Genomic DNA, 16,773 nt, shown 5'->3' with positions numbered 1-16,773 from the left:
TTAAAATTTATCTTTGGTAAACATAACAGAACTAATTAACAATAAATTTAATTTTTTTAACTCTGATGTACTACAAGCTACTTTTATTAGTTGAATATAAAAAGCTAGTTGCAAAAAATTAAGAAAAATTACAAATTCTTATCTTATTAAAGATTTTTTAATATTAGTCAATAAAATAATTCTATCTTTTAGAAGAATATTTAAGCTTAGTTTAACTAATTTTAATATGTATAAATATAACACCAAATAAATGAGATTACTGCAATATACGCTTCATTAAATAAAAATACAAAAATTATAGAGCATTTATATTATTAAAAAGTATATATTAAATTTTATTTTTTTCATAATATTATAAAAATAATAATAAAAATTGACTAATTAACCAAAAGCTGTACAAGTTGATTTTTTATTAATTTATTTTCTAAAGAATAAGGTTTTTTCATATGTAATATAATTGAACATAGTTTTATATAGAATTTTACATGTAATTGGTTAATAAAGATTATTTAATATTGAATAGATATTTAAACTATTTTAAAACATTTAATACAGTTAATTTATAAATTTATAAAAAATAATCACTGCTCTTTTTTATTCAGGTAGAGTTAATTGGATAAAACAATAATAAATAAAAATATTAGTCGGCTAAACACAAATGAGAATCAACCCATTAAAGAGACAACTCAAAACGAGAGAATCAAAAACGAGAGAGGGAGTTACAACACAACAGCGCTATCGAAGAAGAGAGTGGCGAGATAGTACCTGATGAAGAATGCTAGTAAACTGCAGAGTATTTGTAGAATAATTAATATGTTTGTTAATGTTCCTTCGTGCGTCGGTCCTATCTTGAGTATCATCAGATTTATTAGTGTCATGTTTGATACTCTGTTAAGAATTTATTGTTTTTAATTTTAGTATTTTTGGTATTTTAAGTATATTGAGTATCATCAGATTTATGAGTGTCATGTTTGATACTCTGTTAAGGATTTATTGTTTTTAATTTTAGTATTTTTGGTATTTTAAGTATATTGAGTATCATCAGATTTATGAGTGTCATGTTTGATACTCTGTTAAGTATTTATTGTTTTTAATTTTGGTATTTTTGGTATTTTAAGTATATTGAGTATCATCAGATTTATGAGTGTCATGTTTGATACTCTGTTAAGGATTTATTGTTTTTAATTTTAGTATTTTTGGTATTTTAAGTATATTGAGTATCATCAGATTTATGAGTGTCATGTTTGATACTCTGTTAAGTATTTATTGTTTTTAATTTTGGTATTTTAAGTATATTGAGTATCATCAGATTTATGAGTGTCATGTTTGATACTCTGTAAGATGATTTGTTGTAAAGCTTTGGTTATAATTGATAAATCATTAGTTTGCTGTTTAATTTTTTGACATCTATAATTTTATACAAACTTAGATCACTAGTGTGTAAAGAGCTACAGTCAGGGGTGCCACTCGTTTTTTCTAGTTTTTTCCAGGTTTTCCAAATTTCTTCCAGGTTTTTAAAAGTATACATTTTTGGGTCTATTTTTAGTTTTAAGTTAATTTCTATTTAAGAATCTGTGTTAAATAGTATAAAAATATTGAAAAGATGCTGTAAAAATATTTATAATTTTTTTTTTTTTTTTTGATTTTGACAAAAAATCTTAATTATATAATAGACTTTTTGTGTCAAATCAAAATTTTACAACTGAAAATGTTTAAATTAATGAAAATTCCAGGTTTTTGAATCAAAATTCCAGTTTTTTTTAAAGTTTCTTAAATTCCAGGTTTTTCCAGGTTATTTAAGCCTAAATTGTCAAATTCCAGGTTTTTCCAGGTAAAGTGGCAACCCTGTACACTATAAATAGAACCCTCATGTTATAAAACACAACTATAACGTTTTTTAATAGTTTGGTTTTGGTATTGGTTATAACTAAAAAGTTTAAACATAATTCACTCTTTTAAAAATAGTTTATTAATTAATTACATTTAGCGCATCATCAGAATAATCTTGCTAAAAACTGATAATAATATAGTGAAAATTTAGTTATATACAATGAATTTGAAAAGTATAGCTAAAAATAGGTACGTCATAGAGTATAAAAGTCTGTTTGAAACGTTTAAATAAGAGTTAAGTGATACTTTGTTAACTTCAAGTTATTTACAATACAAAAACATAAAATATAGTGGAAATTTATTTTGGTATTATTGCTGCCGCTTTTTGTTGTATTTTATAATGTACTTCTTTTTAATATATTTTTAAGTAAAATTTCTACTATCTTAAACGTTTCTTGCAATATTATTCTGAAGATGCGCTAAATGAAATTAGTTAACTAACTTTTTTAAATGAGTGACTTATATGTTTAATTTTTTTAATCATAAAGTTGAGTTAAGTTTGCTTCTGAGACTAACGCACAGCGTTAAACAATTTGAAAAACCACAAATTTTTTTTTTCATAGTTTTATGTAGGAAAAGCTAGTGGTGACACAAAAATATAAAAATATATAAAATGAAAATCAATATAAAGACTTATTACCTCATATACTTTTTATCTTCCCCGACATTCCTATGTACATCCAGTAATGTCAGTTTTTCCAATATGAATATTGAAAGATGTCCGAGTTTTGACAGATCTTCAGTTTTGAACTCGGAGTAGCTCATTCCTAGCTTGTCTGTCTCTGGGTTGTATCTGGAAATCATGACATTTTTATGAACATCTAAGTTTATTTCAAGCACATTACAAGTAGTTTTACACAAACATTTTGTTGATAACATTATAGAATGAGAAGGGTAAACATTTTATTACAATTTTAATGTGCATAGAAAAATACGCAAGTTATAATTTTTTTAAAATAAGTCGGTATTGAATGTTTATTTGCACAAATCATTGGTACTAACAAAAACAACTCAACCATAACAAAAAACTTTTACTTGCAGCTGGTTTTAGCAGAGTTATTACCAGTTTTGAATGTTTGATTAAAATTGATTAAAATTTGTCCCATTACTTATTACCTTAAGCTGACCAACTAAAGTTGAACAAAATTTTAAAAAAATTCAAACACCTGGCTATATTTAGGGTGGCCACTGGTTTTTGAGAAAATTTATTCCAGGTTTTCTCAATATATTCCAGGTTTTCTCAATTTCTTCCAAGTATCTAAAACACACGTTTTTGGGTATGTTTTTAGTTTAATGATTAGTTTAAGGTTAAAAACTGTGTCAAGTAGTATGATGTTAACATTAAAAGATACTGTAAAGCTACTATAAATGTTTTTTTTTTCTAATAAAAAATGTTTTGATGATGACAAAATTGTTTATCTATATGATAGATTTTTCGTTTAAAATTAAAGTTTTTAGTTGTTTTTGTTCCAAGTTCAAAAATTTTCCAGTCTTTTTTTTTTCAAAACTTCTCAAGTTCTAGGTTTTTTTTAGGTTTTTTAGCCTAAATTTTCAAACTCAAGGTTTAGTGACCATCCTGTATATTTATACTCATCACAGCATAAAAACAAAAACTTAGGTAAGTTTACTTTTACAGACTTAAAAAATTGTTTATTTTATTAGATACACAGTGTGTAACATGTAAACTCATAAGACCTAGATTACAATATTTAAGTAATTACAAACTTAAAACTCTGACAACATTTCGAATCTGAAAATCTTTAATACTGAAATTATAATCACAAGCATAATCAGATACAAACCAATGTTATATAAACCAACGGAAATTATAGTTTTGTAACAACTTTTAGAAGTTAACACAACATCAATTACAGTTTATATAAATTTTCAAACATAATTACTTAGGCAGGCGAGGAATTTGGCATAACTAAATACTTAAAACTATTTTTACTTAGTGACAACCGTAATGGCACAGGGTTGATTGTCAAAGGTTTTTCTCAAATTTTTTACAGGTTTTAGAAAAAAAACAACTTTTTTGAACCATTTTTAGTACAAAATTAAACTTAAGGTACAAAAATGCATCAAATATTATACCAACACTTAAAAGATACTGTAAAGCTACTTTAAATGTGTGTCTTTTATGAAATTTTTTAAGTAGTAAAAAACTTTTTTATCCATAAGATAGCTTTTTGTATCTAATTGGAATTTTGTTACTTTAAATGCAAAAACAGTTTAAAATTCAAGATTTTTTCATGTTTTTTAGTGTTTCTTGTTGAAAATTCTGGATTTTGTTTCAGAATTTCTCAAATCCCAGGTTTTTTCAGGATATTTTTGTCTAAATTGTCAATTTCCAGGTTTTTCCACGATCCTAGTTTTTTTTCTTTATACAGTACAACACTATATAGTGTACAATAAATTAAAATGTTTCAAATTGACTCTTCACAGCAGCCACTGACAGTGTAGGAGAAAAACACACTAATCTAAAAAATGTTTACTAGCTTCGTGACTTTGCATATGTAATGGCTTATTAATACACAATAACTTTCTACTTGGAAGAGCTTTTTGAACACAGCTTGACCGAAATACTTACAGTAAAAGAAAAACGCGTTTTAATTAAACAACTTTAGAAACTGTTTTACAAAATACAGTTATTGTTATTAAATTGATTTCAAATATGCAAAATTTGAACAATAAATTATGTAATATAAAAAAATTCTGCTAACTTGGGCAACCGATGCCTGGGACAGTGTACGAATCTGAACAACTGCGGTATTGAATACACGAAATTAACAGTTTGCGGCACGAAGAACAATATCATCGTCTTGCTGAAGTGGCCCAGTATTCCCACTGTGGCGAACGTCATTCCAGCAAAGTAGCAGAATGTATCACCCACGAACACTTTTGATGGATATCTGTAAAGACAAAAATAAAATAAATAAGAATAGAACTAGTTTTCAATAACAGTTTTTTTTATGTGAAGTGGCAAAATTATCTCCTACAAACACTTTTTTTATGTATCTGTAAAAAATAATTTAACTTTTTATAAAATATCTTAAATTAAGTTGTATTTAATAAACATAAAGTATTAACCACGAACATTTCAGTCGTAGATATTTTTACAACACCAAAGAGCAAAATTTTTCTTTTTGATATATAATTATATTGTAAAGCCAGTACTTTAAAAGTAATCATGTGTAAAAATTATTTAATATAAATTAAGTTTGAAGTATTGAACATTTGTGATTTCATAATATTCATTATTTAATATTCATAATAAGTAAACCAATTTAAAACTTTGTTATGAAGTCAATCTAACAAACATTTGCAATAAATTTGATAAAGCTTTTATTTTAAAACTAATGATAATAAAATAACTAGTAATAAATATTTAAAAACTACTAACAACCTTTGTGATAAACATACTTAAGTTGTGACTAAACATACTAGTTTATAAATATGACGCAGATTTTGAGCATGTGAAAAAAAAAGTTCAAAATGAAAACATTTAAATTCATAAAATAAATATTGTAAAATAATAAATATATTTGTAAGTAACAACATGGTAAGGTTATATTTTTCGATTACATGACTACTTATATTCAAACTGGTCAAACTCTTATTTGAGATTTAATATTTAAGAGACTATATCTCAAAAATTAGTATATACTATAAAAAAGTAAAAAAAATAGATATGTACGTCCTACTAATATCTACAAGCAATTTTTTCTTTTTATCCAAAATTTAAATATATTTAGAGATTTTTAAAAATTACGAAAAGTAACTAAGTATTAAGACTTTTTAAACCGTATCTAAAAACATCTAATGTTTTGCAAAGGGTAAAATTTGCTTGTATTTATTAACAAGACCTAGATACTTTTTTTTTCAAGTAGGCAATATTTTTCAAGTTGTGACCCTTTATTTTTTTAAGAATTCGAATAGTCGTGCACTCACCTTCTAAATAATTATAAAGTGTGAAACTTTTTAAAGATATTAAAAGGAAAAATTTATCAAAGTCTACAAATGTACTTGCTTAAGGGTTTTGATATTATAAAGCTCAAAACAGATACAAAAAATAGTATAAATTCTAAATAGTTTTATAAATTTAAAACGTATTTTATTAACCTAGCTTCATCATGTTAAACTTTAAATATATAAATAGAACCAACCACGTAAATACTGTATTATATAAACTTTCAAATACAAAATTGTTAGTAGAGCTGAACAAAACACATCTATAATTAAAAATAGATAAATATAGATGCTAAGACTTTTTTTCAAATGTAGTTTTAATACTTCAGTGTAAAAAGTTTTTTTTTGTAGACTTAAATAAATTTTATTATAAAACTTTAAATTATTTATATCAAGAACATTTTTTTATAAAAAACATTTAGCATACACAAAAATATTTAATTTATTAATTCTCATTAATTTACCTATTAAAATAAGTATTCATCAAAAACATATATTATTATTTTGTGAACCAAATTCATACAACTTACTAAAACTATAATTGTTTTAACTTAATAAAAAACAGCTCTTAAATTATAATATCATTTATAAGTTAGCTGTGAAGTGACTAATAATTCCGGTTTACAGAACTTTTGAATAAGCGTTTTTTTCAAACATTAATTATTAGAAAATATATAAACTAAATAAATGTTGCACATTATTAAAATATGTTTTTTACGTTTTAAAAATTCAACAATTACTCCAACAAAATGTTAAACATTTACTAGTGTTATGTACTGCGCAGATTAGATACACAGATTGGTTTAAACTTAAACAATTTTCATTTAAAAGCTTAAAAACTATACTTTTCAATTTATATAAAAAATATTTAGATTATTGTAGAAATCTTTATAAATTGTTTTCATTCATACCATAAAAACATGGTTGCCACTGATCAAGCTGAAAAAAAATTCCTGACTTTTACTGACTTTTTACCAAAATTTTCCTGACTTTTCTAAATCAAACTTTTAAATTAAACTTATTCTAAGATACATTGTCTAACTTTTGAAAGTATATAAAGCTTTCAATCTAAGTTTCATACAGGTTAAAAACAACAGTTTTTTGCTGAGTTCTATCATCAAACTTCAAGTACATCACTTAAACCATCTGTGTATGATTGATGTTTGTAATAAACAGCTCTATCAGTAAAATACTTGTATTATTATTTCCTAGCATAAATGTATCTAGATACACAAACGACATATAAGGAACTTTTACAATTAAAACCTTGAATTAATAACAAACTTTCACAACTAAATTCTAAAAACAATAACAAATTTTTACAGTTGACACCTTGAAAACAATAATTAACACAATTTTTTAGATTTCCTAGCATAAATGTATCTATATAAACGAAACGACATATAAGGAACTTTTACAATTAAAATCATAATCAATAAGAAACTTTCACAACTCAAACCTTGAAACAATAAGGAATTTTTACAGTTAAAACATTAAAACAATAAAGAACTTAATCAAATACTGTTTTTTTTAAATGTATGTACTAGAATTTATTTTCTCTGTTTTTTTTTTATTAGCCCTTCAACCTCTTTTCTAATAAAAATATGGTTTCCTTCATCTGGTCTGCATTTCTCTTCAGTATACACATTAACTTATTACATAAAATACTAAACTAACTGCTTAGTTATTAGAACTCAATTATTTACTTAAACAAAAAACACTTTGATTCTAAAATTATGCTAGATAAACTTTTGTGTATATATCACAGTTTTTTTATGGAAGTGTCCTTGCTAAAGATCATCAATACTAAAAAGCTTACAAAATCTGCTTGTTCAAGTAGGGTACTTGATCAATATGTTAATATAAAAATTTTGCAGTTTTATAAAGGATATTTTACTAATTTATACCAGATGAAGGCATTGGAAATAAAATTAAATATTTTTAAATATTTTTATGAAAATTTTGGAATTTTTTCTGACTTTAAAGGACTTTTTATTAATTTTTACTACTTGAAGGCATTGGAAAACAAGGAGTTTTTAAATTTAAACTGAAAAAAATCTGACTATTTTTTTAAATTTGATCAAATTTCCTGACTTTTCCTGACTTTTTTTCAAAACCCCCCATTTTTTCCTGATTTTGTCATTTTTTTTAATTTTTCCTGACTTTTCCTGATTTCCTGACTTTTCCTGACCGAGTGGCAACCCTGTAAAAACTATAAATCTCGTTAGAAAATAGATTCTTATTTGTAAAAAAATTATTTGTAAACTAGTTAAAATGTACAAATTAAAAATTGTGTTTAAGTTAACAGAATAATAGCTATAAAATAAATTAGAGTATAATTTAAATTGTTTTATAAACAATTATATTTAATAGTTATTTTTTAACACTACTTTAAAAAAAAACATTATTACTTTTTGGTTTAAGTAGTTTTTTAAATACATTGTTTAATTCACGAAATAAAACTTAAAACTATAAGTCATTGTTTTTAGATACTTGAATTAAGATAAAAAAGACAATAATTAGGATCAAACTATTAAAAACTAGATTATATGCAAGCTTATAAAAAACAAAAAAACGTATTTTAACCATTTTACTATTTTATTAGAACAGTGATTTTAATCTATTAATTTGCACTAAAATAAAAAATTATAGAAAAAACTACTTAAGTTAAAAAATTATCAAAGTTTTATTAAAATAAGACTTAAACTAAATTTTAAAAAAGGTATTTTAAATTGTCAAACTATTCTTAAAATAAACAGTTTTCAATACAAACATAACTTACGAAAATACACAAAAACATTCAATTATATATATATATATATATATGTATATAACAAAGTAGTCAAGTATATACCTATCAACTGAAAAATAATAATACTTAATAATCAGTGGAATATCACAGTACTAATCATTTGATATCATTTTTTTAAGTTACTTAAAAAAAGAATAGATTAATATTTTTAAAGCTTAATATTTCTAACAAACCAATTAGTAAATAATAATACAGTGCAAGTACCCATGAAACAAATTAAAAATTACACACTGAAATTAAGTAGTATGACATAAACTTAAAATAAAAACATCTTCTTTTATTAACCAACCAAATATTAACCAATGTTATAAAGTACATCGCTAAAGATATTTCCATAAAAGGTTGTAATAAATTAAAAACTTGTGGTAAATAAAGAAAAATTTAAAATAGTATTTAATTAAATAATTAACTCTAACCTGTTATAGTAATAAAGCGCCAGTGAACTGCCTAGGAAAGGTAACATGAAGTAAAGTGAGAATTTGTAAAGATATCAAAAAATAATAAAATAAATTAACAGCCATCCTGTTATAGTAATAAAGCGCTAAAGAGCTTTCCAGGAATGGTAACATGTAATAAAGTGAGAATTTGTGGTATGAAAAACAAATTTATTAAATATTAAACTCTAACCTGTTATAGTAGTAAAATGCTAAAGAGCTTTCCAGGAATGGTAACATGTAATAAAGTGAGAATTTGTGGTATGAAAAACAAATTTATTAAATATTAAACTCTAACCTGTTATAGTAGTATAATGCCAGTGAGCTACCCAAAAAAGGTAACATGAAGTAAAGTGAGAATTTGTGGTATGAAGCAACACTGCTGCTTATATTCATCTCAATCAAGTTGTGGGCTATCACCGATGCGCATATCACTAATGACTGACCCACTTCTAAACCGTTGATACCTGCAAAAAAACATGTATAAATTATTACATAAATATTTAAATATTACTAATGACTGATCCACTTCTAAACCATTTATTCCTACAAAAACAAATATAAATTATTACATAAATATTTTAATATTACTAATGACAGGCCAACTTCTAAACCATTAATTCCTACAAAAACAAATATAAATTATTACACAAATATTAAAATATCACTAATGGTTGACCCACTTCCAAACCGTTGATGCCTGCAAATATGTATAAGAATAGTAATTAAAATATAATGTAGTTTTATACATATATTTTAACTACTGATGCTCATATCACTAATGATTGACCCACTTCTAAACAGTTGATGTCGGCAAACAATATAATTTATTAAACTTGTTGTTTAAAGAGGAGTCTACAACAACAAATTATATATACATAAGAAATTGCTGAACTACATTAAAAATTTTCTTACACTTGATGATTATATATGTAAGTGGTAGGTGTCAATTTTGCACAAGGGGACTAAATTGCGAGGAGAAAAAATTGCACAAAGACACTTTTGAACGGGAAACATTTTTGCGCAGAAACATTTTTTCACAGGTTATTTTTTTATTTATCTTTTATTGATTTAGTTTTTTTATTTTCTTTTTTTACTATCACTTTTACAATAACCCTTACCCTTGGTCGGAAGTTTTTTTTTCTTTTTAATTAGCTTGTTTTTATTCATAATTTTTTTTTTTTTTAATAAAAAATTTTTTCAATTAATTGTTTATTTTTTTTACTATCACTGTTACCCATAACTCTTACCCTTGATCAGTAACTTTTTTTTCTCTTTATTTTTTTATTAGTTTATCTTTTAGTTTTTTTTACTCTCGTGCAAAAATGACCCTCCTTGCAGAATTGCAACTCGTTAAAAATTGACCCTTGGTGCCTTGTGCAAAATTGACCCATCGTGCAATTTTGTCTTTGTGTAATTTTGACCCATTTATATAATATTGTTGAACTACATTAAAAACTTCCCTATATAGTTTTGTTTTAAAAAAATGTTTTTAAAATGCCGATTCATGTCATTTCCCTGGCTAGCTTAAGCTTAAACCTTTTTTAAATCTATATTTTGCCTTACTTTGGCAATTCTAAAGTTTATAAAGCTAGCACAATTATGTTAACTTTGAAGTTGAAATAGAAAATAAAAAAATGTATTGATGAACATTTATCGCATTAGTAAACACTGTACAAATTAAAAAAAAATGTAATACTAAAAGATTATTAACACCTGTATTATTAACATCTATTGTATTAACGACTGTATTAAACAACTGAATATGTATTAACGACTGTATTATTAACATCATGTAATTGCTGTAACATTTTTATCTACTGCTACCTTATATGTAACGCAAGTTTAAATAATTTCTATACATTTCAAATAAGTAAAACAAACCTGCATAAATGTTGATGGCATTGGTGCAAAAGACAGCTAGCATTCCCATGTATATGTAGTAGAGAAAACCTGTGAAATTTGTATAACACTAATTTTCTTTTTTTTATTAGTAGTAACAAACAAAATCCATGCAGTTAAAAAGCCGCTGTAAATTTTTAATATATTTTATTTATCCAAACTGTTTTAGGTATTTTAATCGGTAATTAACTAGAAATTACACAGTTGAATTTATATACATTAGAAAAACTAATAATATAACTATTCAACATAATTTACATGAAAAATTTTAACATGTAATATGCTGATACTTATAGCTGTCATGATCCTTTTGTTATAGTGAGTTTAGTTATCACTTTAGATTGCTCTTTTATAATGGTTGCCACTCGCTTTTTCAAAATTTTTTCCAGGTTTTCCAAATTTCTTCCAGGTTTTCAAAAGTACACATTTTTGGATCTATTTTTAGTTTAAAATAAAGTTTAAGATAAGAAACTGTGTTATAAGTTAAAAACATTGAAAATTCGTGTAAAGCTACTTTGTGAAAGTGTTTAAAATAAAATACTGATAGTGACAGAAAATTTTGTTTATATGATAGATTTTTTACGTCAAATCAAAATTTTACTACTGAACATTAAAAATTATTAAAATTTTAGGTTTTTCCAGATTTTCAAAGTGAACTTTGTTCAAAATTCCAGGTTTTCCAGGTTTTTTCAAAAATTCCCAAATTCCAGGTTTTTTTGCCTAAATTGTCAAGTTCCAGGTTTTTCCAGGATTCCAGGTAAAGTGGCAACCCTGATAATTTAATGCACTCAACTCTTGTTAGAAAATCGCTATTATAATCTTAATAAGTGAAAACAACTGAAATTTTGAATTCTCCAAATTTTTGAAACAAAACTTTCTTTAATAACTTCACACTACAACTAAACCTTTGTTAAAAATTCATATAAATAAACTTACTTTTTATACTTTCAATGCCTGAAAAAATAAAACTATAATTTTACAAATTATATTTGAAGATATTTCTTAAATTAAGAAAACTAACTAGAAAATACGCAAGAGTATGTACCAGGCTATGGGAGAAACACTATGGTTTTAAGCAAAAACAAAACAATGCAATTAAAATGAACAAAAGCAAGTCATGGTTTTATGAATTAAAACACCATTGGTATATGTTAAATAAAACACGAAAATCAAAACTAACCAAGATCTAATGAACTTCCAAGTAGAACCACCAACGGTTTAGGCACAATAACGGTTGTGTTTGATATGTTGATGTAGTACACAAGTAGAAGGGGTAGAGAGCCTGCTGTTGGCAGTATGAACTTGTATCTGTTTTAAAAGAAAAAATATTAAATACTCAATTTATTTTTAACAATTAGAAGGAAAAGGGACCCTGAAGTTGGTATCATGAATTTGTATTTGCACGAACAAAAATATCATGAGTAATTTTTTACATACAGTTTGTATAATAATATTGAGTTAAGTAGAATAAATTTTGTAAATAAATAGGTTTCAATACAATAAGGGGGGAAAAGCTTTGTTTTTTAAAGTAACAGAGACTATAATATGAAAGCTTTAAGTACAAAAGATAAGTATTACTTTATATAAAGTAATAATAAAAGAACTTTTGAGAGGTTAATTGTAAATGATAAAATAATAACTTAAAAATTAATTTGAAGTTGCTCTTTTTATAGAATAAAAAAATTATAACCTGAAATAAAAAAAATCATTACAACAAAATACAGTTGTTTTTATAGAACTAGTTGTGTTATTTTGTCCTAATATAATATATGGTTATTTGTCTTAACTAAAATAGGTTGCTCAATTTACTGAAATGTAAAGAGCTTTATGTAGTATAAAGCACTAAGAACATATTTTTTAGCTTAGTACCTCTATTTAAGCTATTGACAATGTTTATGAAAGTCAGTTTAAAATATACAATTACAAATAAAGTTTCAAAGTTTTAAATTCTGGTGTAAATTCAATCATATAAGTAATTCCAAATTTTATTTGACATTTTAGTTTATTTATATAGTACTTTTTATTACATATCCAAGTCATCTAACTTTAATTACTGTACAAAAGACATAACTTATTTACTCTAAATTTAATTTGGACTACAAACTTAAATACAAAGGTTTTAATGAAAAACTGTTCAATGACCTTGATAGTTTCAATAAGTTCAAGAAGAGTGATATGTTTCTTAATATGCTTTCATATTTTATACACAAGTTTTTCTCACTAACAAACACTATTTTACTAAAATTACATTCATATTTACACAGTTGGTGAAAAGATAATCGAAACAAGGGTGAACAACCTACAGCCATCAAGCCTGACCAGCATTTTCAAACTCAAAAACAACCACAATGTGCAAAAATCAAATTTAGCTTTTGTATAACAAATATTTTGGAATGTGAAGTTAATTTGATTTTTATACACAATTGTGATGATAACATTAATATTTATTTTTAATAAAAATAAACTGTAAATAAAATTTTTAAAACTATTTTGCCTGGAAAGACTTTTTTTTAACAAGTTTAGCTTGCAAAAATTATCATTTGGTAAATCTTATCAGCCAACTAGAATAACAGCCCATCTTTGATTTACAAAATTAACAACACTATTTTAACTATTTTATGAATGTTAGAATAAGTAACATACCTCCATCTCAAATCCAGTACATCATCGACAAATCCCAGCAGTATCATGAAGCAAATAGAAAGCAACGCGATCATGTACTGAATGAGTTCAGTGTTCAGGTCCTTGACCAACTCGCTCGACCCGATCATGTTGTAGAAGGGGAAGGGGATGAAGAGGACCATGATGACCCAGAAGGAGATGCTCATTATAACTCCACATGCTTCGGGGACCTTAAAAAAGAATAAAAACATATTTATTAATTGTATCATGATATAAAGAGTTATATATATATATATTATTCCCCATGCTTCTGTCTATTTTTGTTAAAACTATTATTATTGAATGAAATCTTATAATCATTCATTAGTTGTTTCATTTTAAAGATTGTTTTAAACAGAAAAAAAATCACTATTCCCACACGCTTCAGAGCCACTAAATGTTATTTTTAATTGACAGAAACTGTATAAACTTTTTCTTAATTTCAAGAAATTTAAATTGGATTAAAGTTACTTTTAGTGTTTTATTTTAATCCAATTTAAATTTTGAAATATTAAGATGCTTAGTCAGAAAGTGCATAAAACAACCAAATGAGAAAGAAAAAAAAACATTTAAATATATCTTATCTTGCACTTTTTAAATTTTTTTAGCAGTAGTTCTCAAACTTTCTTAGTCTGGTTTGAAAATGATACCAAACAACTCTACTTTAAGAACTATTTTAATTAATTCTTAACAATATTTAAAAATTATGATTAAGTTTTTATTTTTGATCATAAAAAGTTTTATTTGTTTAGTTGGTTCAATAATATATTTTTTAATAATTCAAGGAGCTATTCCTAGAAAAATTGAACCTTAAAATTATTTTTTTATCTTAAACAAATTACTGTCTTTTGAGTATAACATAAATTCTAAGAATACATCACATACCTATTATACTATGTAATAGGTAATAAAAAATCAGAATCAAAAGAGTAAAAGTTTAAATTGTAGTTATTACAAACTTTTGTGTTAATGTTATATATAAAAACCAAGAGAACTCATCAAGTAAATATACTAAAACTATTTTTTAAATGTTTTTATTAAATATATTTAACTACTAAAAATGTTAAACAAAAAATGTTTAAAAATATAAACAACTTAAAAATGCAAATAAAAATATACCAAAAATAATTTAACCTGTAAGTAGATCAAAACTGTAAGTAGCAACACAAAGTAATAAATCGAAAAACAAATTTTTAAACAAAACTGGTTTTAAAATATCAAAATATGGAATCTGGTACAATTTATTAAATCCTGAGTTTTATTTATTTACTTGCTTGAGTTAGCCTAAATATATCTTTAGTCATCTTGAGATCTTTAAAAATTGGAAACTATCCTGAATTTAACTGAAAATAATTAGTATCCTGAGTAATAGCTACCCTAGTTAATCTTTAAGTCTTCTGAATTTAATTTTTATAATATAGTTAAACAATTCAAACCTTTAAAATCTTCACTTAGCTTAACTGACAAAAATTAAAATAAAAAACTTTAAATGAAAAGATAATTTCTCTTTTTTTGAAGTTTTTTACTTATTAAGGGCATAGGGGGGTCTAACACTTTTAAATAAAATAACATTGGCTTTTATATTAAGGTTTTAAGTAAAAACTACAAACTAGTTTTTATAGAATTAAAACATATTATTCAACTTTAGAAATACTGTAATTTAGAAAAAAAATTCCATTACAACCTATAAATTGCAAACTTATTGAGGTCAATTTAAAAAAAAAACAACTCTAAAAATCTATATGATCCAATAATTTTTGAGCTAGCCTAGAGATCTCAAACTTTCAGGAAATGTTTATATAGTTTAAAAGACTTTGAATGTTGTGATTTTAGAAATATTTAAAACTAAAATTTAACATAAAAAAAAAAATAAAATAGGTTGTTTTTTTTTTAATAAGATTTTATTTCAAAATAAAAAAATTGTACATTTAATCTTTTTTAAATTTAATAATAGACTTTCTGAAAAATGTTTAGGAAGATTAATTGAAAAATGAAGTACAAGATAAATTTTTAATAAAATAGTCCTTTTTCTTATTTTAGTTTTACGCCTTCCATTAGGAACACTACTTATTTGAGGTCACCAACTTTGATTGCTTATATCTAAAAAATTACTTTGAACTTTTATAAGCGATAAAATATCTGATAGCTCAGATAAAACTTTTTAAACTAATATCAACTTGTGAAAATCAAGGTGGACCCCCTTATATCCTTAAAATTTATAAATCACAAAAATTTTATTATCAATGTAAAATATTCTCAAGTTGTAATAAATTTTTATTTTTTAGTAAAACTGTGTAAATCTATTCTAACCGGTGACTTATCAACTTTGTTCAAGTCCCTGCCAAACAGCCCTTTCTTGATGAGGCTCTCCTTGAAGGTGGGTATGAGCTTGTAGGGCAGCAAAAAACTCAAAAAGGCGAAGAAAACGTTTGCGAGTAAGGCAGAGTCCATGTTGTATCTTATAAAGTTTACAGTAAGAAAGAGTTTGCCACAAAAAGTAACCAAAAGTAGCCTTTCAAGCAAAAAGCAGTTCTTTTGAGGGCAATTTCTGGAATTTGAGATGCGAGTTTAAACAAAAACAAAATTGCTGATTTCATAGTAATGTATAAATAACTTTAGAAGAGCATACTTCTGTGAGTATAAGACAGATATAACAAAAAGATTATGTAATCAAAACTTCATCAAATTACACAATGTTTTTACACATATAACTTATAAAAATATCATGTATTTGTTAAATTTAAGCAAAAAATAAATTTCTGATTCCATGCTAATGTACATTACTTTTGTATGATTTCATACTGTCTGCACAAAATAGGTATAAAACAACTTATATTATCAAACATTTATTTGTTTAAATTTATTTAATTTTTTACAAAGATTGTCAACCAGAACTTTTTGTGTTTATAAATAAAGGTTCTTATATCCAATACTAAAATATTTATTTTGCAACAGTTTATGATTGCAGTGTTATTTCATACAGCTGTTTGTAAATACAGAAATAACAAATAAAAGTATTTTTTAAATTTTCAATTAACTTCAGGTAAATGAAGGTAACTAACTAGAAGTTATTTACTTTGGTTATTTTTAAACAAACTAAAACTA

At 24.5% G+C, this 16,773-nt stretch overlaps 1 protein-coding gene across 1 annotated transcript; it reads right to left on the bottom strand.

The window, feature by feature from the left end:
- Window positions 1-397: 397 nt before the first annotated feature.
- Window positions 398-16,295, bottom strand: LOC145841878 (UDP-N-acetylglucosamine--dolichyl-phosphate N-acetylglucosaminephosphotransferase-like). The gene is made up of 8 exons (XM_082949171.1): window positions 15,979-16,295; window positions 13,651-13,859; window positions 12,188-12,315; window positions 10,990-11,058; window positions 9,404-9,572; window positions 4,614-4,802; window positions 2,531-2,683; window positions 398-888 (listed from the first exon to the last, which is right to left on the bottom strand). Exons 1-8 carry the CDS (start codon window positions 16,117-16,119, stop codon window positions 720-722), a joined length of 1,227 nt encoding a protein of 408 aa, XP_082805297.1. The 5' UTR covers window positions 16,120-16,295; the 3' UTR covers window positions 398-719.
- Between the last annotated feature and the right edge of the window lie 478 nt (window positions 16,296-16,773).

Source organism: Thalia democratica, chromosome 8 (genome assembly GCF_965202585.1).
Source record: "Thalia democratica chromosome 8, ktThaDemo2.hap1.1, whole genome shotgun sequence".
Classification (NCBI taxonomy): Eukaryota; Metazoa; Chordata; class Thaliacea; order Salpida; family Salpidae; genus Thalia; species Thalia democratica.
This window is presented reverse-complemented; position numbering and strand designations above follow the sequence as displayed.